Source organism: Epinephelus moara, chromosome 11 (genome assembly GCF_006386435.1).
Source record: "Epinephelus moara isolate mb chromosome 11, YSFRI_EMoa_1.0, whole genome shotgun sequence".
In the NCBI taxonomy this organism is placed as follows: domain Eukaryota; kingdom Metazoa; phylum Chordata; class Actinopteri; order Perciformes; family Serranidae; genus Epinephelus; species Epinephelus moara.
The window spans coordinates 13,842,910-13,864,603 of NC_065516.1; the positions used below are offsets into that span (position 1 = coordinate 13,842,910).

The 21,694-nt window shown below is 40.9% G+C and overlaps 1 protein-coding gene across 1 annotated transcript in view; it reads left to right on the top strand.

Annotated features, from left to right (window-relative positions):
- The window catches only part of LOC126398032 (cadherin-7-like), a 263,786-nt gene that overhangs the window by 229,187 nt on the left and 12,905 nt on the right, over positions 1 to 21,694 (top strand). The window contains exons 11-12 of the mRNA XM_050057199.1: positions 9,961 to 10,078; positions 14,893 to 15,141. Of these exons, the coding sequence (XP_049913156.1) occupies positions 9,961 to 10,078; positions 14,893 to 15,141 (367 nt within the window). The remainder of the gene's footprint in view (positions 1 to 9,960; positions 10,079 to 14,892; positions 15,142 to 21,694) is intronic.

Consider the following 21,694-nt stretch of genomic DNA (forward strand, 5'->3'; position numbering starts at 1 on the left):
CAATGCAGTAAAGAGACGCAAATACTTTTGAAATGGGTGCTACATAACCAGAGAAATGAGAGACAAAGGACTGTGGCATCCACTTATGCTTCAGAGGTAGAAAACCTACAACTTATAGAAAGCACAGTACCGCACCGGACCAGTCAACGCACCCGCTGGTAGGTGATGTAGTGCGAACTCGTCCATTTAAAAATGTCTAAATTGAATGTTTGATTGGAGTTTGAGAGAGAGAGAGTGGCGGGTCTGTCTCTTTATCCACTTTTATACTCTTTGGGTCTCATTCATGAAAAGTGAGTAAATCTGTGTGTAGATTTGCACATAAAAGCCTACTCTACTAAAAACCTACTCTGGATTCAGGAACGCCGCGGGAAAAACTCAGATTTGATCGTAAACACTTGTGTATGATCATGAATGCCAATCCATCGTGAAGTGACAGCGCGCTCCCGGTAATTAGCAATTAGCATAAATCCCCGCCCATGAATAGCCAATGACCACCATATAAGGAGGTGTAGGTGCATCCAGTCGACCTATCAGTCATGGCGCAAACAAAGAAAGAAAGAGAAAGAAAAAAGAATTTTCCGAAGTGGAGATTGAAATAATTTTGGGTGAAGTGGACTTAAGAAAAAACATTTTATTTTCTTCAGTTAGTAGTGGTGTGACAGGGACAGGCAAAGCGAAGGTCTGGAGGGAGGTAACAGATGCTGTTAATGTTGTCTCCGTAGTACAAAGAACCATGTCAGGGGTGAACAGAAATGGTTTGATATGAAACTGGAGGCAAAGAAACGTATAAGCACACACACAAAAAAATACAGCCTAAAGCTCTGTTTAATACAACGTAAATTAAACATTCTTCAAATCAGATTTATTCATTCAAATGATCAAAAATCCACACAAAAAAAAAAAAAAGTGTTGTCTCAAATAATTCTTCCAGCTGGCGCGTGCTCCTTCGTGGCTCCACCACCTGCTGCTCCTGCTGCCCCTGCTGAACCCAGGCACCGAGGCCGAAGAGGCTGTGATCCGGCTGTCCTTACGGATATTTTTATTATCATCATTCAACATATAGAAAGAACGTGTAATCTATTGAGTCGATTTACATAGATAATTCACAATCATGAACGTAATCTGGATCTTAAACCTGCTAATTGCCAACAAATTTAACTAAATGTGTTATATTTTTAATATTTTGTCATGTTTAGATTACGTGTTTCAAGGGCATCTTTGTATTGTGTACATAACAGAGCGCAATACGAGTTAAAATTGTAATTTCCAATAGTGACAAGCAATATTTATGTGCTTTACTACATTTACACAAGCACTACAAGTGGTCAGGAGCAGGAGTAGATTTTGTTAGTAGCTACGAAAAGATCGGAGCTACTAAAATATTGATGAATGCAGATATGCACGTAAATTTCCGTCTGCGAACAGTTTACACACAAATTCCTTCTGCTCACGTTTCATGAATGAGACCATTTGTGTCTATGGTGTCAGTGGGAGGCAGGCAATAAGAAAATGCTCAAGTACAGCCTGTAGTTCGAACAACAGCCTAATAGCCAGCAAAAATTTGTTTCGCTGAGAGGGAAGCAGGGAGATCAACCACAGACCATTTACACACACTACCCACATTATTATGATACATCCACATGTGTGCACATGATCAGGATGGTACCACCGTCACCTCATTTTGAGCCAAGAAAAACCCTGTAAATAACCTCAAACAGACAATTAGAATTTAACTTATATTTCATTCAGTTTACAAATGCAATGAGCAGTTTAATATATTTTATTACAGGGACACTTTGCTGATTTTTAATCAGCTTTGTGCCAAAATCATGTTTTGTGAGGTCACAGTGACCTTGACCTTTGATCTTCGACCACCAAATTCTGTTCATCCTTTACCTTGGAATCCAAGTGGACATTTGTGCCAAATTTGAAACAAAAATCCTCAAGGGGTTTCTGAGATATCACGTTCACAACAACGGGATGAACCAAAATTAATTTTTGCATAATATTCAATAACATACTAGCCACCAAAATCATTTCACACAAGCAACTCCAAAATATTTTGCCTGTAGAACAAAAAAAAAAGAGAGAGAAAAGTGTTTGCTTACGCCATTTAAAGCTACGGTACACCATAACTCAAGAATTCATACGCTAGTTATGTAAAGAATTTGCACAAATGTTCAATAGGATAAAATGATGAATGTGATGACATTTTATATCCAAAAGATCAAAGGTCAACTTCAGTATGACAAAACACTTTTCTGGCCATTACTTCATGTCATCTCAGGAACCGAAGGGGAGACATTTGGTCAGATACTGAATTGGTGACACTAATCTTGGGTGCCCACCTTAAAATTGTTACAGTTGTAAAAAGATCTTCTCAGGATCCCTTTTTTACAAATATGGATATAAACTGTAACTGTAACCTGATGTGTTCACAGAGGCATACAACCTGCAGTAATTCTAGTTCCAAAGTGTTGTACTGTGATCAAAAGGAGACCTTTGATGTGAGAAGTGATTTTGGGGGACACTGCACTTTATAAGAGTTGAGTTATTGAATATTTTTGTAGTGCACACTTGTCTCACAGATGACTGCTCTTAGAGAGCAATGGAGGATGGCTAATTAGGTGAAAATTAGGTCGCAGCTTGTTGTCAACCTTATTAGGGCAAGAGGCATTGTTTGTGTTTTAAAACACTGAACGACAGGGAAAAGGAGACTAATAATTACATCATCTGCTTTCTTTCACATTTATAGGGCTGGTACCCGCTTCGCTGCCGTCCAGCCAAAAACTGACGGCTCTGTTCTTCCTCTGTCGTAGTTTTGGCTGCGCCTTTCCTGGTGCACTGTCCAAGTATTCAATACCAAATCTGGTGGTGGTACAGTTACATTTCCATGAATAGTTGTGGAGTTTGATACCCCACGCTGATCATACCTGTAATGAATTTGAATGATGTCATTATTATTTTAAATTAGATTTAGATTCAACTTTATTATCACTGCACAGGGAACAGGTACTGATGCATGTGTGGTACATTAGACAATTAGGCTATTCATAAGTGTTGATTTCAACTGTTCGGTGTCACCTGTTATTTTGACAGTGCCTTCTTCATCACTTCATTAAAATAAGTGATTAAGTCACTTTTTTTCACATATTAGTTGATGATGAGGTGAAACAACATGCAGCAACAGGAGCTCTGTCACCTCTGCTGTAATTTTAGTCTGTCGAAACACCTTAATGTGCAGGCTTATGGCATTACCGCTCTATGTCTTAACTGTGTATTTGTATGTAGGATAAGTAGGGTAGAGCTTAGATCGAGCCCAAAAAAATCCAGCCCGACCCCACCCGAGCCTGTGCATGTTCTGTCCGAGCCTGTCCCAGCCCGTCCCTTTAACTGTAATTATGAGCCTGAGCCTGGTTTAGACCCGTCATTTTTATTTAAGGATACGAACGTGGACAGTGAAGGCTGACTCTCGTCTTTCTTTCCATGGCAAGCCATTGTCATGTGCCTCTTGTGTCAAGGTCCCCGTCTTTTTGCTGTCATATACCAGCATTGTGCTACACTTGGTACACTCAAAGAAGCCGACACACACGTTGTCACTGTCGACAATTCATATGTGCGTCAACTTTCTGTTGAGGTTTACAGACGACTGTAAATTTTACTTTGAAGGGGTATTCTGGGTATTTAAAACTACAGTACTTACCAGTGACATATTAAAAAAATAATGGTCAAAATTGAGGCAGTAGATGCCAAGATATCTGACTGTTAGTCCCTCGAATCAGTCAAGCGCTTGGATCAAACACTGGATCCTACATTTCCCACAAAGCAAAGTCTTTCATAATACGCTAACCATGTTACAGTAGGATTCCACTAGAGGGTACACCAGAGAATTTAGACCGTATAGAACTTCCCCATTTGCATGACTTGAGGAGGATACTTTATTGCTAAATCTGAGACGAGCATGGATCATGGCAAAAAAAGTGACATTGCGCCTTCATGTATAAAGCAGCGGTTCCCAACTGGTCCAGCCAGGGCGTCCAGCATTCTTCTCAGTCATTACTTCAAGGTCCACACAGTTTAATATGTTCATCATCATATTTGCATTTGGCCATGTCGTAGAGCTACTTTTAATTTTAATTAATTTTAATTTAATTTTAATTTTAATTCACTGCACTTAAAAATAACGTGTGTTTTTAACAAACTTGAATTGTTCACGACTCACTTGCGGTCCACTCAGAATGGACCCATGACCCACTTTTGGACTACGACCCACCAGTTGGGAACCACTGTTATAAAGTATATCTTGACAATGGTGAGTTTCTTTATCTTATTTTGCCAACGCTGCCCTGACCGTTCCTTTGAGTATTACATCTTGTGTACACATGCCGTTAATTTCTGAGGATGTGCACAACCAATGCTCTAAACAGACGCAGGTGACGTGAGGCAGCTATCATGTGTATGCAGGTTCATCTCCGATCTCAGATAAAAGTTGAAAATGGAATGCTTGTCGCTGCAATTTCACAACTTTTGCGGTAACAATGAATGTGTATGAAAATGTGTGTTTGCCTCTGTTGTTTGCACATTCTCCTCCTCCTCCTACTTCTCCTCCTCCTCCAAAGCGACAAACAGAGACACCTTTGTCCTTCTATATCCTCTTTGATCTGACGTGCAGCCATGTGTAAACTCAAAAAACCTTTAATTCTGTGATTCATAGGCCTCCTCAGTCTTGCCTTGCGACAGGCACCAGTCTGCCGCTGCCGTTAATGTCTTTCAGCCAGAATTTATGTCTACATCCATGCCTCTCTCCTCCTGACTGCTACTCAGCCCATTAGAGAATTCCCCAGCAAAGGTTCTGTGGAACGCCTTGCATCAGAGCCACACTAATGAAAGGCATTATACATTACAAAGTGTTTGATTTAAGGATGATTTACAGTCCTTTCCCTCAGCAGAGAGGAATGGAAACCTTCCTAGAGATAAGCTCTGAATCCATCTGCAATATTCAAAGGACATCAAAGGGTTCAAATTGTGTATAGGATTCATCGTCGGTGTAAGAACCACATAGAAAGGTTTCTATCAGATGTGAAATTTCCATAACAGAGTGAGAGGCATGTGAGTTATTATGATCCCAGAATCAATGGCAGCTTTCATGATATGCAGCCGAGCATGCACACACTGCATGTTTAGGTGCTCAGTGGTTGTGTCACTGATGTGGTGCTGACACAAACATCGCTTCTGTCTGTATATACACACATCTCAAATGTTCTCCAACTGCAGCAGATAACCTTTTTGCATTCCTGCTCCCCATATAAATTCCCCTTGCGCTGCAATACCAAACAGTAAACAAAAAAAGCATACTTTGTGATTACTTTTGCTGATGAAAGAGCAACTGTTTTAATTTTGTTAAGAAACAGAGTAAAATATTCATGAATTTTCACCCCGCCTGCCAGTTTTAATAATTGGCAGGATGTCGTTTACCACCTACACCCCTAATACCTGACAGCTTGTTACCAGCAGCATTTAATCACAGCTGACAACTGATAATCCATGTCTCTGCACTGATGGATCATTGGCTTTTATTTTTTTCCTCTTCCTCGCCCCTTATTATTATTTTTTTTATGATTTTGTTTTTGTCTAGATGTTTGACGTGGGGCTGGGAGATGTGATAATTTAGTGTGAATTGCTTTTAAGAATCTCTTGGATCCCGTCCACGGGTGTGAGTTGTCACAGGGTTGAGTTTCTAGATTGCCTACAAAGGATTCAGGAGGCTTGATCTAAATTTATAAGGACACTGCTGCAGTAACTCCCACTTTGATGGCCGTCGCGGTGGCTATCATTTGTCGTCCATATGGCATGTTTGTGTGTGATATGCTCCTCCTGTACAGCATGTACTGAGTGAGATTTCTCTTTTTTTCCTCATCTTGCCGGAGCTAAGTGCTGCTGCACACAAGAAAATTAAAGCTTTTTTTTTTCTATTTTCAAAAGAGATAACTTGATTTTCAGATACCACGTTTGTATGAATAAAAAAATAATTACAGCACATGCTGGTGGGTGTAAATAAATTGGTTTATTTGGTAATTTGATTTCCTGCATTATTTATAGTTGTCAACACTGCTATATAATAAAAGGGAGGAGGATTCTGTTTAGGCCGGGGTTCAGAGGCAAAATAAAGTGGGCCGAAACAAATGATGTTCACTTGTTTAACTCACAGATATGAATGCTTGTCTTGTATCGCCCCGAGCAAGAGCAGTTCTTATCATGAGTCATTTTCATACTTGTAATAATGAAGTTGAAATGCCTGACTGCATAGCATATGCATTTATTTTTAAATAATAACGACAGTCAGAGGACTGACCTGACTTTAAATTTATTTATTATACACAAACAGGTATATGTGACTGTGCTTTAGAGATTAGAGTAAGAAGAATGTAAGATTTATTAACCTATTAAAGGTTCTTTGTGCGACACTCAGAGCATTAATAAAGCAGCAAAGCAATTATGTAAAGATATAATAAAGTAATGTCGTCCTGAGCAGAGAATGAAGTCACCCTACCTCTGTGTGTGTAAGACCTGTGCAACTGCAGACACATTATCTTTGTAGCGTACGCAACACGCCCCTACAAATCCCACCCACCACTAGTACAAGACAAACCCACCAACAATGCTATAATGCTACACTGTAGTAAATAAATGAGACCATATGTAGCAGTGATTCACTTTTCAATTCATAATACATGAAGTTATGTTTCACGTTATAAGTAGCCTAATGAGATGTCACCCTCCCCATTAGCCTTACCCTTACCGTAACCGCCTCTCTTTTAATGTAGCACTTGATAACTAACATTAGCTAATGGCTAATTTAGCATTAGCATAAGTATTGAGATGTAACCTTCCCATTACCCTTAACCTAACTGTAACCACCCCTCTTTTAACGTAATACTTCATAGCTAGGTAATCACTAACTTAGCAATTTTGTGGGGACTTCCACTTCTGGATCAAGGACCGAAGGGGGCTGATCGTGGACTGATGTGCATGTTAATGGGGGCAAGTCATGTAGCTGCTCCAGCTGCAGTTATACCTACTGGGTTAGCTAATCACTAACTTAGCATAAGTAACGAGGTGCAGCCTTCCCATTACCCTTACCCTGACCTTAACCAACTCTCTTTTAACCTTAGGGGGCGATCACACCTACAAGGAGTGCTAGAAACGAGATGCCAGTAAAACAATTGATTCTCTATGATGTGGCGTGTCTGACTAGTTTTTAAACATTTTTTATGACAAGCGTCTTTCTGGCGTCTTTTTAGACGCGCGTTCTTTTTCTGGTGTCTTTTTAGGGGGCAATCACACCTACAAGGAGTGCTAGAAACGAGACGCCAGTAAAACAATTGATTCTCTATGATATGGCGTGTCTGACTAGTTTTCAAGCATTTTTAATGACGAGCGTCTTTTTAGACGAGCGTTCTTTTTCTGGCGTCTTTTTAGACATGTTTGTCGACGCTGAAAGTTGAAATAATCTCAACTTTTTGGCATCAGGCGCCAGTAGCACCACCAGCAGAGCAACGGCAAGTGCCCTCCTCCATCTTGGGTCTGTTTTCAATGTTTTGATCGCCCGGTTGCACACGCACCCCTGCTCTACAGGCGCTCCACGTAAGGAGTGCTCATTGAAAGGGTGTTTCAGGCATTTCAAGCGTCTTTGAAGCATCCGCATTTCTAGCACCACCTGTAGGTGTAATCGGCCCCTTATACTTTAAAGCTAGGTAATTGCTAACTTAGCAATTTCGTCAGGACTTTTGTTCTGGGTCAAGGAGCGAAGGGGGCTGATCATGGACTGGCGGGCAAGTCATGTAGCTCGAGGGTGGGTCACAAAGCTGCTCCAGCTGCAGTTATACCTACTCGGCGTGTGTTGTAATTCCGAGCTTCTCTGTGGTTTGTTGTGGTAGATTGTCCAGCTGCATGTGCACGTGTGTATCTCACTAGCTAGCACATTGTCTCCGCTTTGCACTGTGCTCATGTGGTGTTTACCACTGATATTAGGACAGTGTCATCGTTAAAGCATAGCACCCACCCTTTTGTTCCTTCTGTTTAACATCATTGTTTAGCACTGTTTAGGCTGTTTAGCCACCTCCATGTTGAGAGCCGTGTCCAGACACTTCATATGCTCTGACTTTTGCATAGAGCTCCTTGAATGGTTTTATCCAGCAGTGGAGTGCATTTTGACATTTTGAGCTGTCATATTTTGTTGAGAAAGTCAGTCAGCTGAATTAAAACATCTCCATGCCAAATTTCAGCCTCTTAGGCCAAAAACTAGGCCAGCTGAAAGGTGAGAAAACTTTTATGGACAACCAGCTGACCTCCCAACAACACATTTGGCCAATTGGAATAAATCGGCTGTCCTTTGGCTCATGCCCAGTCTTTCCGCAATACCTTGAGCAAATCTGTGAGTCCATTTGGAAGTTATGCACCTTTTAGCCAATGACATGAACATACGTGCACATTCACACACACACACACACACACACTTGACCTCCATGCCAAACTTCAGCCTCCTAGGGCAAAAACTTTGGCCGCCATAGGGTTGGGAAAACTTGTTGACTGAACAACAGACTGACCGACACAGTAAGCTAAAAAAAATTCCCAGGGTGCACAGCGTTTTTCAGAACCAGACCTTTTGAGGTGATTTCACTCCAGGTGGTCAGCAGCAGAAAAATCCCTCTCAGCATGCTCCCTGTATGTGGTGGAGTTTTATAACTCTTTCTTTTTTATTTACTGTAGTTTAGCTGTAGAGGACTGACCTGGATGATGGATGATATAAATTCAGCGCTCCCTAAAAAGTCTGATGACTTTCTAATAATTTTCAAAGACACCCTCTTCTGTTGTTTTGCATTAATGGTGAAGCATTGCTAACAGACGTGTACTTCAAAACTGCAATGGGACACACCATTTTCAGATTATAAGCTGTTGTCAGTATGATATATTTTTAGAATTTTTCAGTAAAAATACATTCGCTGCTGAGGTAAATCCAGGGTGATCCTGATAACATTGGTTATAATGATTTAAAAATGCGTAAATTAACAAACTGTGATGCAACTCCTGCCAGAAGAGTGTGTCCAAATTGAACTAATTATAAGAAAACAAGAGAAAAACGCCAAATGACTGTTTTAATGGGTACTATTTTATATTTTTCTTTTAAAAAAATGTTTCGTCGTCATGTTTCATGCTTTATTTCTTGGCTTTTATATTTGGCTCTTGTCCAAAAAGAGATGCTCAACTAGAAACTGTATTTTCTTCCCTACATTTACTGTAATCACCACCGTTAAGCAGAGATGCATGTTTACAATAAAGGGACATTTCAACAGTTTGGTAGAGGCTGATAATTTAAAAACTGTGTGGTCAGTTGAAAGAAAATATATTATTTAATTTATTGTTGTTAGTGCCCAAGAGAGCTATGTAAGGCCAAAAAATTCATTGTATTTTGTGTCGAAGCATTTTTTGACTGAGTGGGTGTTACAGTCTGAGGTGCAGGGATGGAGAGAATAGTTGCTGGACAATGATTTGCTTCAGAAGAAATTACTTCCCAAAACAAAACACTTCATCCATAAGAGGATGCCAGGCTCTTGCCAAATAAGCACTTACTGTACTTGAAGAGATAAATGACACAAAACCAGAGCCAAACATTATAAAACAAATTTTTTTCCATCAATCAGAATCAAGTTGATTTCCTCCAGTTCATCACACTGCGGCGGCCTTTTAAGAAAGATTAAAACCACCATGTAAATAAATATATGACAAAGAGAAAGTGAAACATGGACGATGCTTTTCATAAACTGAAACCATAGTTCTTACCGCACGCACACATTAAACAATTTATAGCGTCAGTTAACACCTAATCAGCCGGTGAGATTGGATAAAGACCACAGAGGTAACTCATCTGGAATGTCTTGTTGTTGTCCCTGTTGTCCTCAGGTGATCCAGACCATCAGCGCTGTGGATAAGGACGAACCTTTGAGTGGTCATCGCTTTTATTTTGCACTTGCTGCACCTGTTGCCGGCAACCTCAACTTCACCCTGCGAGATAACAAAGGTGCGACAACCGTCTGTGTTATTCCTTAAAAGTACCTGGTGTTACTTTTGTTTTGTGGTTGTCTGATAGAGAAACTCTCACAGCAGTCCAGCACATCTGCAGGTTCACTTTCTAAAGCAGATACAAAGTGGTTTATCTGAAGCCAATGTGAAACTTCAGCAGTCTGAGTTGTGTCTTCATAATAACAGTCTTTTTTAGGGAATTTCTACACAAGAAAGTGACTGTGGATTTTGTCCCTCATTACTCTGAAACCTCATTAGGGGGATTTTTTAAATGAGCAGTATGAACAGTAACAGTAATTTCAACAAGAAAATTATTGGTATAAACGGCTGGCTCAGAGTACTTAAAAATGTGATATGATAAGGCCTTTTCTCCCCACTGGTTTTCCATCATACTTAAGTACTTTCAAACAGGTATTAAACTGCATTATATGTGGTCCTAAAAGTCTTAAATTGAACTTGCTGCAGAAGCCCTGAAGTCGCCAGTCTCTCATTTCTTTGAAAGACTGCACTCAGTTACCTGCTGTAAAAACCAGAGATCATTGGCCCACAAAACCTACATACATAGATCAGATCACGCCATAACATTCCACCTTGGTTAACAACATATAATCACAATAACTGGGGAAAAATGTCCAAGGACACATAGAAAAAAAACAAACAAGAAAAACCAAGGTGACACACAGACCTTTACATGATACATATACATACCTATAGAACATTAAAAAAAAACAACAGAAAAATAAAAATGAAAAAATATTCATGATAATAATATTTTGCTGTAGCCGTTAAATTTGGGGAAATTTGTTAAATGTGTAACGAGAGAAATATAAATAATACATTTATTTTTAAAAAAATGCATTTAAATAAATGTTAATAATAATAATAAGAACAATAATAATGATAATGGCACCACGATGGTGCCATGGTTAGCATTGTTGCTTCACAGCAAAAGGGTTTCTGGTTTGAAAATGTGGGACAGACAGAATGACTGAATGACAGAATGACACACTGACAGTTTCCGTGATTATGTACAGCATACCATACCATGACTTAGTCATACCAAAAATTAGTAAAAAAAAACAAACAGCCAATTAGGCCACAGGGGGAGCCACAGCGATTGGTCGCATTTTAGCCATTTTAAAGCATTTTTCTGTTGTTATAGCGCCACCCAGTTGCCAATTAGAGTTGAATTTCTCCAGTCACCTTGAGGCGTCCTGTTCTACATATCTACCAAGTTAGTAAAAATCAATATGGCGGTTAGACCTAGATAAGAAATTAGCACTCTAGCGCCCCCATTTTGTTTGATGGGGTCAATAATGGAGGGGTCCCCTCAGATTATGTGTGGTCATATGCCTACAAAGTTGCGTGGTGATGGGTGAAACCCTTGAGATGTTATACACCTTTATGTGATGAGCCACGCCCTCCGCAATATTCATTGCCTTATAGAAGCTCAGTTTTAGTAAGTTTTCCAACTTTTGCCAAGAGGGAACTTTAGATATTGGTCCCTAGATTATGTTCACCCAGTTTCATGCAGATCGCTCAAACTTCCTAGGAAGAGATCCATTTGAAGTGTTTTTCAAAAAATTCAAAATGGCGGAAAATCTATATAAGCGGAAGTTATGGGTTCTTGAGGCAAATGTGTTCCTCATGAGGAGAGGCATCTCTGTGCAAAGTTTCATGTCTCTACGACATACGGGGCATGAGATATGCCCATTCAAAGTTTGAAATTTCAATCGGTTGCTATAGCGCCCCCCTTTGGCCAATTGATGTAATATTGCTTCATTCGCATCCTCCCATGACCCTCTACCACTGTGCCAAATTTCACATGGATTGATCAAGTCAGTGAGGAGAAAAACGTGGAACAGACACACCCAAAGACACACAGACACAGACACAGACAGAGTTTCCGTCATTTTATAGTAAGATTATTCATTTGATATTTAGTTGTCTCATCTGTTGTAGTTTGGAGGGTCTCTGGTTGCTGATGTCACAGTCAGAAGGGGAAGTTGTTGCTGAGGTGAGGATTTGTCCCAGTGTGTACACACATATATATATATAAACATACATGTATATTGGTTTGTGTTGAACAGGTAGGCAAGTGATACCGATATGGATGAATGGGGCCAAACATAAACTTAAACATATAGTAAGCCTCTGTGTCCTTGTCAGAGCTCTATGTGTCAGATCAACCCTGTTGCATCCAGCTGCTAAATCAAAAAACTCCCCTTAGAAAATTGCTGATGGCCTTTGGAGTCTGTAAAGGGTGTTGGTCAAGTTAGGTACGGTCTATTTGCTGCTTACTTCCTTTGAATTGAGCCTGGCAGCGATGCAATTGACACTTTGGCCATTGCTCACTCTGGCTCTCTATATCTGCCCTGCGTCAGGACACAATCTCCTCTGCAATCTGACTCAGGAAGAGAAGTACAGAGTAACTGGTGCCTCCCGGCGTGCCCAGCCGTGCCAAATGAAACCATAATTCTGCCATGACAATGCCCTCGCTGCCCTCCTCTTTGTAATTGTTCGTCAAAACTGGATGCAAAAACAAACTTTCTGCTGCAGCTGGCGCACATCTGAGACTTGTGTTTCAATCCACTACAGCAGGGTCTCCATGTTCCTGATCACAGGATAACTTTAACACACAGACTGAAAACTGCCTTTGAACCATTATGATCTGCTCACCACCTACACGCAAAGCAGTGGGCGGATGAAGAAAATTAGCTTCTCATATAGGAAAACTTTGCATATAGCTTTAAAAACACATGAGAATTGAGCACAACTCCATCATGGGTCCCCACTGCTTTAAAAAAACATGCAGACCTGATAGTTTCTCTGAGGTAAATGCCCTGCGTTGAGTGTTTTGTTTGAGCTCAGCTAAAGCTGCCATGTTACCTTTCAGAGGTAGCAGCAGCAGTCAGGTTGTGCCACAGTAATCCGTGTAAGTGCAGACCAGGGTTACATCATGGACTGGATGTTTAATGGTCATCTCTCTGCAGATTAAGAGCAACTTGGCTGGAAGACAGTTTCTGAAAGCTTTGTTGCAGAAAGCTTCTCTGTGAACATACAGTGTTTACTTCGGTGTCAGTGTGCTGAGTATGTGTAGCCTATACTTATGATAACAGCCGTGTTTTTTATAGTATTGTGGTGGTCAATGCTCCTGAAAACTTGGCTTTTAAGGAACAGCGTGTGAGATTTAGAGTGAGTTAGTGGCATCTAGTGGTGAGGATTGCAGTCCAGTTGAAACTTCTCCCAGTTAAAATTCCTTCAGTGTTCATGGTTCAGGAGGTTTTTACCAGAGCTGAATTACCGCAGAGACCTCCTCCTCTCCAAAACAAACGAACCAGGAGATTAAAACCAGTAGAAACACTGAAGAAAGCATTTTCACGTTACACATCAGTGTTTCTGCGACGCTGTTCGGCTTGTCGCAGATGGACTGCTAGCCCAGCACCTGCTAACTTGTGCTCAACTTTTTCTCTCAAGATGTTCAGGGTTTTTTTTACAGGGAGCAGTTATCCGGCAGAAGTCTTTTTCTCAAGCTCTCATCATAGAGAGGCTGCTAACTACGGTGGCCAACATGATAAACGCAAACGGTTTTATTTAGAGCCAGTGTTTGGTTTGTTTCGTTGGGAGCTACTGCTAGCTATTTTCATTGGAAGAGAGTAGCTAGCAGTAGCTCCTGTTAGACTGTAGCCCAGCTAAAGAAGCAGCAGTGATGTAACTGACATTTTTAACTTAAAGCACTCATAGCAGCCCCACAACAAAGGCGAAGCGCTCCAAAAAAAGACGCTGGGCACTGTGCTTTCTCCCTAGGTGGCTGCATACACTCCTCTTCATACCATACCTGAAGAAAGAAGCCCGGGCTGAAAAAGAAACGCTAGGTGGACACAGGCCCTAAGATTTTGAATCCAGGAATTTTACTTGCAGCAGAATATTTCTATGCTGTGATTCTGCTACTTTACTTCAGTTAAAGATCGAAGTACTTCCACCCCTGTTCAGCAGACACATAAAGATGACATTCTGGTGCTTACATACTTTTAGCCTGCACCTTAACGCCTTAACATCTTATTTTTACTTGTCTGTGTTTAGACAAGTAAATGTTTCCCGCTTAACACCCTATATTTATTTATTAAATATTTATTTAACAAAACAAGTGTTTTATTTTTAACCCATCACAGTTGTTGCCCACCAACTGTGCGTTTTTCTTCACCTGTGAGAACATTTTGCTGATTTGACTAATGTGGCATTTACAAAAGAACCCATCTCTATATTCATTCTTACCTTGTTCTTGGACTCAAACAGCAATCTGAATATCAATCAAAAAAACAAAGGAGTTGTCCTTCAAGGAGAAATCTACATTTCAAGTGTGACTGCTCAATTTGAAAGTGCATTTCAATCTATTGAAGAAGCTGTCATGAAATGGCTTTTTTTTTTTTTTTCCCTGGTATAACAGCATATTGTTCTCCTCTGGCTGCCTTTTCCTCTCTCATACGCTGAGATTTCATATAAGATTTTTACCATCAAACAAAAGCTGTTATTAGCCAACAGGTGGCAAGACCAGGGAGAGACGCTACAGCGTATCATATAATGAATTGTGTTAATGACACCATCTGTTGGCATTCCTGCTTTTAATACTGTAAAATCATTTCAAACTGCAGAGCCAAAGCACAGCAATCATTACAGAATACAAGCTAAGCCTCCTGCTAGTCATATATGCCGCTCATTGTTCATTTGAAGCCTATAAAGTTTCAGACTAAACACAGCTCTCCAGGCTTTTCTCTAACAAGTCTCACCAATGTGTGTTTTTCCTCTTTGCAGACAACACAGCGTCCATACTGACAAAACGAGGTGGTTTCAGGAGACGGGAGCAACCTATATACCGGCTGCCGGTGTTGATCGTGGACAGTGGAAGTCCTGCCCTCAGCAGCACAAACACACTCTCAGTGCGAGTGTGTGACTGCGATTCAGACGGCGTGGCCTTGTCCTGTGGAGCCGTGGCCTACACTGCCACTGGCCTGAGCACCGGCGCCCTCCTGGCTATTTTAGGCTGCATCATCACGCTCCTGGGTAAGATCCATGCAACCTCGGTGTCAAAAACACAAGTCCAACAACAGCAATTATTTTTGTAGCGGGAGAGGTCGGTATAAAGTTCAGAGTGATCGTTATTGTAGAGGTGATCTTTTTGGTTACTATTCCTATCAGATATGAAGACATTTTATCGGTGATTTAACTGTAGTTACTCATTAATGTATCTGTCTCTTTCTTTATAAACTTTGTGACCGTGGGGCTGCTGCCTCACCAGCAGTGGTGAAAGAAGAATTTAGATCCTTTACTTTCATAAAAGCAGAGATACCACAGTTATCTGTTGTACTGGATACAACAGCGGAACTCAAAAGCACAACTCAAGGACACACTGAAAGGTCTTTGCTGAAGATATCAGAGTATGTACACAGGAGTGAGTCCAAAAAAAGAAGGTGAAGGTGTCCAAACAATGCTAGGCAAGAGACTGTGTCAAAATAGAGAAGACAGGTCGCATAACACTGGGAACACACAAGGAATAAATGCTGCAAGGCTTACTGAAAACACTGAAGACGTGCTGGCACAGACAAAGGGGAGCACACAGACTAAACACACGGGAGGCAGGGTAATAAGGGACAGGTGAAACTAATCAGGGCAGGGAAGGTAATCACACACGCGGAAAACACAAGGGCGGAAGTACAGCATCTGAAACGAGAGACACAGGTTAGTAACAAAAACAGGAAATAATAACTGTAATAAACTGAAAACAAGACCACATTACCTTAACAGCTGGAACTGGATGTAACAACTATAATATTAAAAATTACTCCATTATAAGTAGACATTCTGCATTCATACTTGTGCCTATGTGAAGCATTATCTGCAAGAACCCATTATGCAGAAAAATTACCCTCATGTTGTATTATTATATACACTCACCGGCCACTTTTTTAGGTACACCTTCCTTGTACCAGGTTGGACCCCTTTTGCTTTCACAACTGCCTTAATTCTTCGCGGCATAGGTTCAACAAGGTGCTGGAAACATTCCTCAGAGATTTTAGTCCATATTGACATGATAGCATCACACAGTTGCTGCAGATTTATCTCCGTTCCACCACATCCCAAAGGTGCTCTATAGGATTGAGATCTGGTGACTGTGGAGGCCATTGGAGTACAGTGAACTCATTGTCATGTTCAAGAAACCAGTTAGAGATGATTTGAGCTTTGTGACATGGTGCGTTATCCTGCTGGAAGTAGCCATCAGAAGATGGGTACACTGTGGTCATAAAGGGATGGACACGGTCAGCAACAATACTCAGGTAGGCTGTGGTGTTTAAACCATGCTCAGTTGGTACTAAGGGGCCCAAAGTGTGCCAAGAAAATATCCCCCACACCATTACACCACCACCAGCAGCCTGAACCGTTGATACAAGGCAGGATGGATCCATGCTTTCATGTTGTTTACACCAAATTCTGACCCTACCATCTGAATGTGGCAGCAGAAATCCAGACTCATCAGACCAGGCAACGTTTTTCCAATCTTCTATTGTCCAGTTTTGGTGAGCCTGTGTGAACTGTAGCCTCAGTTTCCTGTTGTTAGCTGACAGGAGTGGCACCTGGTGTGGTCTTCTGCTGCTGTAGCCCATCTGCTTCAAGGTTGGACGTGTTGTTGGTTCAGAGATGGTCTTCTGCAGACCTTGGTTGTAACGAGTGGTTATTTGAGTTACTGTTGCCTTTCTATCATCTTGAACCAGTCTGGCCATTCTCCTCTGACCTCTGGCATCAACAAGGCATTTTCACCCAGAGAACTGCTGCTCACTGGATATTTTCTCTTTTTCGGACCATCCTCTGTAAAACCTAGAGATGGTTGTGTGTGAATATCCCAGTAGATCAGCAGTTTCTGAAATACTCAGACCATAGGTGCAAAGTCACTTAAATTTCTTCCCCATTCTGATGCTCGGCTTGAACTTCAGCAGGTCGTCTTGACCATGTCTACATGCCTTAATGCATTGAGTTGCTGCCACGTAATTGGCTGATTAGCTATTTGCATTAGTGAGCAGTTGAACAGGTGTACCTAATAAAGTGGCCGGTGAGTGTATATATTCTATTATTGGTTATTATTACTAACACTTTTACTGTTACATTCAATCAAGTTGGACCTAATTTTTAAGTATTTTATATTCAGTTTATTCTGTAACAAAGTACAATGTTTCTTCCTGCATGGTCAAATGGTTGACAGGTGTGTGAAACTGCTCACAACAAGGTCTGTGGATGATCTAAGTTACCAGGTCATGATTTCAGGAAAGAAACATTGCTGTTATGTATTTTTTGGCACTTTGAGCTCCACAAGCTGAGTGCCATCCAGTTCAGTTATACTGGAGAGAAGATAGACATCTCTACGGCCGCTATCTCCAACGCTCAGCAACTCACACCAAAACAATCTACACTGATAAATAACACTACAAGTAAGCGGAAAAATATGTATTTTAATTTTGGGTTTAACCATCCTTTGTATGGTGGAGTAAAGCACTGATCACCAGATTCTCAGTGAAGAAAAAAACCTTTTAAAAAGAGTCGCTGCAGTCCCACATTTCTAACAACAGTGCAGGAAAACTATACTTGCTCAAACTACTCAGCTTGAAATGTGTGTGTGTGGCCAAGTCAGTTAGCCCTAAAGGCTAATATGACAGACGACAAGCCAAACCAAATCACTGAATGTCAAAAAAGCAGCAGCGGAAAATACGACATAAACATTGTTAACCGTAATAAATATGACGAGCAGCAGCAGCAGTGATGGCTGTGTGTGTTTTTTAGCAGAATTAACGACTGAATTCGCAAGACCCTGTTAAGTGTTACAGGGACATTATCCTTAACTGAAGGGGACATATTGTGCTCCTTAAGTTCATACTTGTGTTATAGGTCAATACTAGAACATGTTTATACGCTTTAATGGTCAATAAACACTTTATTTTCCTCATACTGTCTGTGATGGCACACCTGTCTGAAACGCTACATTTTGGCTCCTCAGTCTGCTGTGATTGGTCGGCGTTTCTAGGTGTTCCATATCTTGGCATCTGCACCAGGGTAATGACTGTTACAGAGAATAGCACTCTCCACCGTGAATAATCACCAATTAAAACCTTGTAAAAACTGAACATAGCGTTAGCTCAGGCAGGACATGATGTCAAGCTCAGCTCACATCCCAGCTATATCAGCTGATCTCAAACAGCCAATCAACTGATGGAGCTGCCGGTTGATGGAAGGGAGTCAGCTGATAGATCACATGATTCCTTTCTATGCAACCAGTTGGCAAATCTCATTCAGGGCACCCTATTTAAACTGCTCTGGCCTGCCTACTGTTGCTGCTTCCTCTGCAAGCTGCTTTGTAACCTGCCTCCACCCCAGCTCCTCCTTTTAACTTTGTGTCTGACTTATCAATGTCATTTCTGTTTGTCACTGATGCTGCTCTATTCTGTTCCCGGGGAATCTTTGCTGCTGCTCTCCCTGCATTAGGATTTCCATGTAAGCGCATGGAAGGGCTGCGTAGGCCCAAGGAAGGGCAGAGGCCCCAGAACAGAGCCATACTGCCAAATACTGCAAATGGAAATTAAGTTTTCTTTGACTAAAGTGTTCCTGACTGAACTAGACATTTTCCAGCAGGAATGTGACCCCAAAATCTGGGGAAAATTCACAACATCAGCAACCAAGACCAACCAAGCAGTGTGGGCTACAGTTAAAGTGCTAAACACTTGCGGTCTCTTGCCTGGAGCAGATGACCATATAAAGAAATCTGACATGAGCTGACATCAGCTTGTCTCAAAAGTAGAAAGAACGTTGGAAACAGAGTATTCAGAGAGGTCTGAAGCCTGAGGTTTTTGCTCACAGGGATTACTTTTACATATGTTTACCTCATTATTTGAAACTTTGGACACCTGACATTGTAACATCATATCCGCTGCAAGGGTCCTAAGGACAGAGGGATGTCGTATGCTGTAAAGACCTGTGAGGCAAATTGTGATTTGTGATTATTGGGCTTTATAAATAAAATTGATTGATTGACTGATTGATATGACAGACAATAGCAAAAGCACAGTAGGTCCCCTTTAAAAGAAAAGAAAAAAATACAATACCCTCCCTTCCACTATCTCAAAATGGTATCTCAACAAAATGGTGAATGTTCACATCTTCCAGCCACTCGTTATTTTTCTGTTTTTAAATATGATAAGATAACACCAAATATGAATGAAATCAGATGATGCTAAAGCCTGAAATGTAAAAGATCCAATGATAATTAATTCTTGTAATAACTCTCAGAAGGGAGGAATGAATCTGGGATGAGAACACTTTAAAAGACCCTCCTCTACTCTTGCAAAAAATTCACCTTTGTTCCAGCAGAAAGAAAAAACAAACCCTCCTCTCTCTCTGATTGCCTCTCCGCCCATAATAATTTTTCTACAGTCCCTTAGCAAATCAAAAGGGTGGACAGTTCACTGAGAGCTTAAATAGCCTCTAACATCGCATCACTTTGGAGTTGTCTGCCTGGAGTAGCTCGCAGGCTTTGTTGCAGTAGGAGTATATTCAAGCAAACAACCTTTGCAGTTCATGTTTAAGTTCAGATTTAAGTGAAGGTAATGCATATATACAGTGCAACACCACAAAACAACACTTACGTTGGAATTTACAACCCATTCAGACTTATCTCCACTTTTATATACTCTGCAGGCGGCCGAATGTGTGAGAGAAGCTCTGCTAAAACATAGTTGCATCTTGAGGTCTTGCACATGTCAAACCTGGAGGGAGATATCTTCCCCTCATATTTCCTCTTTGGTAAATACACATGACCTATAGGTCAGCCGGCTCTGAATAACAGCCTCCATGTTTACAAGTAAAGTACCACTGAAATCCTGCCAACAGGATCAATTAACTACAGTCGGTGTATACTGGGTTTAAGTGGAGTACTTTTTGTTTTTTCGCCTGAGTGTTTAGCTGGACCCAGTAAACCGTAAAATACATTCTGTGGGTTGTTCACTAAACTAAGTGGCCACCCAATGTTTTTGCTTTCCCTTTATTTAAGATGTTTAATTCTGTTTATCCAACCTTTGAGAAATATCAGAGAATAACATTATTGGGCCAAAAGAAGCAGGCATTACTCCAAAAGTTATTTTAAATAACACTTGATTGGACACTTAAATAAACATTAAGGGGTATTAGGAAGTATTTATATTTCATGTTCAAGTCTCCAGCAGCTCTTTTAAAAACCCTCTATTGCCAGTTATGATTATATTTCATTTATGTGACAGCACTCCTCCAGCGTTTGAGCACACTATACTGAAAAATAAAGTGTAATTTCATTGAGAGAAAGCAGCGCCTGAAGGCAGCCTGAGACAGTGATGAGATTCCAGATTTTTAGATCATTTTCCCTCCTAAAGGAGCTCTCATGGTGCCTTCCCTCAGAAACGTTTCACTGTATTTTATTATAGTGTTTCTTGGAGGTCATACTGTATGTAATGCCGCTTCTCAAGGACAGGTGCCTCTGATTTCCAGTGCAACACCAAGATGTACGTTAAGGCACTTGTACGTGAGATTCATTAACATAACCTTAGAGATGGATGCAGCACTGAGCTGTCACCTCCTGTGCGCTTTACTGCTCATAAAACCCACAGACAAAGCGTAACCACATCAGAGCAGAGTCGTAGTTTAACGCTTAGGTGATCTTCATTGTGAGCTGAGGAGGATCTAAACAGCATATACAATAACTGAAATGAGTTCTTTGATGGGGGTCAAACTTTGCTTTTTATTCCGGTCCCCTTGAAGTTTGCCTTCCTTTTATTGCAACAGAGAATGCTTCTCTTGATAAATGAAAACTTCAGAAGAGCAACAGGGGGAAATATGTGTTGGTGCAACCCTGAACCCAGCATCGCTAATGAAAGCTGGCTCTATTCTACACGGCATGGCCTTAGGCCACAGGCTTAGAACTAATGGCCTCCAGTTTAATATACCTCCTAGTCGCCTCGTCTCTGTTTGAGTGTGTGAATGTGTGTGTGTGTGTGTGTGTGTCCTTAGCTGTCCCCATCAGTCTGTTTTGCTCAATTGGATCAGCCTCTTTCCTTCTTTTCTCTGTTTCCTCTTTGTGCATATTCACCCCCTCCCCCTTCCCTTCTTCCCTCGTATTAACAGCCCATGTGCGATCTTTTATTCTGATCTTCAATCAAGACCTCTTTCAATCTGTGGGTAGCAATTGAGGCTGTGATTGCGTGTGATTGTATTATTTTGGATAAGACCCGAGCTGCTGTCATCCTCAGGTGCTGTCAATCTGAAGTCATGGGAGGAGAAGTATTCAGGTTTTTTACTTCAGTAGAAGAAGTAATACCACAGTGTGACAAATACTCTGTCCTGCATTGAAATTTTTACTCAGTTAAAAGTAGAACAGTTAATAAAACTTATAAGAACCTTAGATTTTTTTTTATCAGCTAGTGATGTAGAAACTGTCATCCACACTGTTAAATCCTACTTAGTGTACTGTAACTCTATGTTCAACTCAATATTCCTGTCTCACCCAGTACAACCCCTCCAAACTTCAACTTGTTCAACTTGCAGCAGC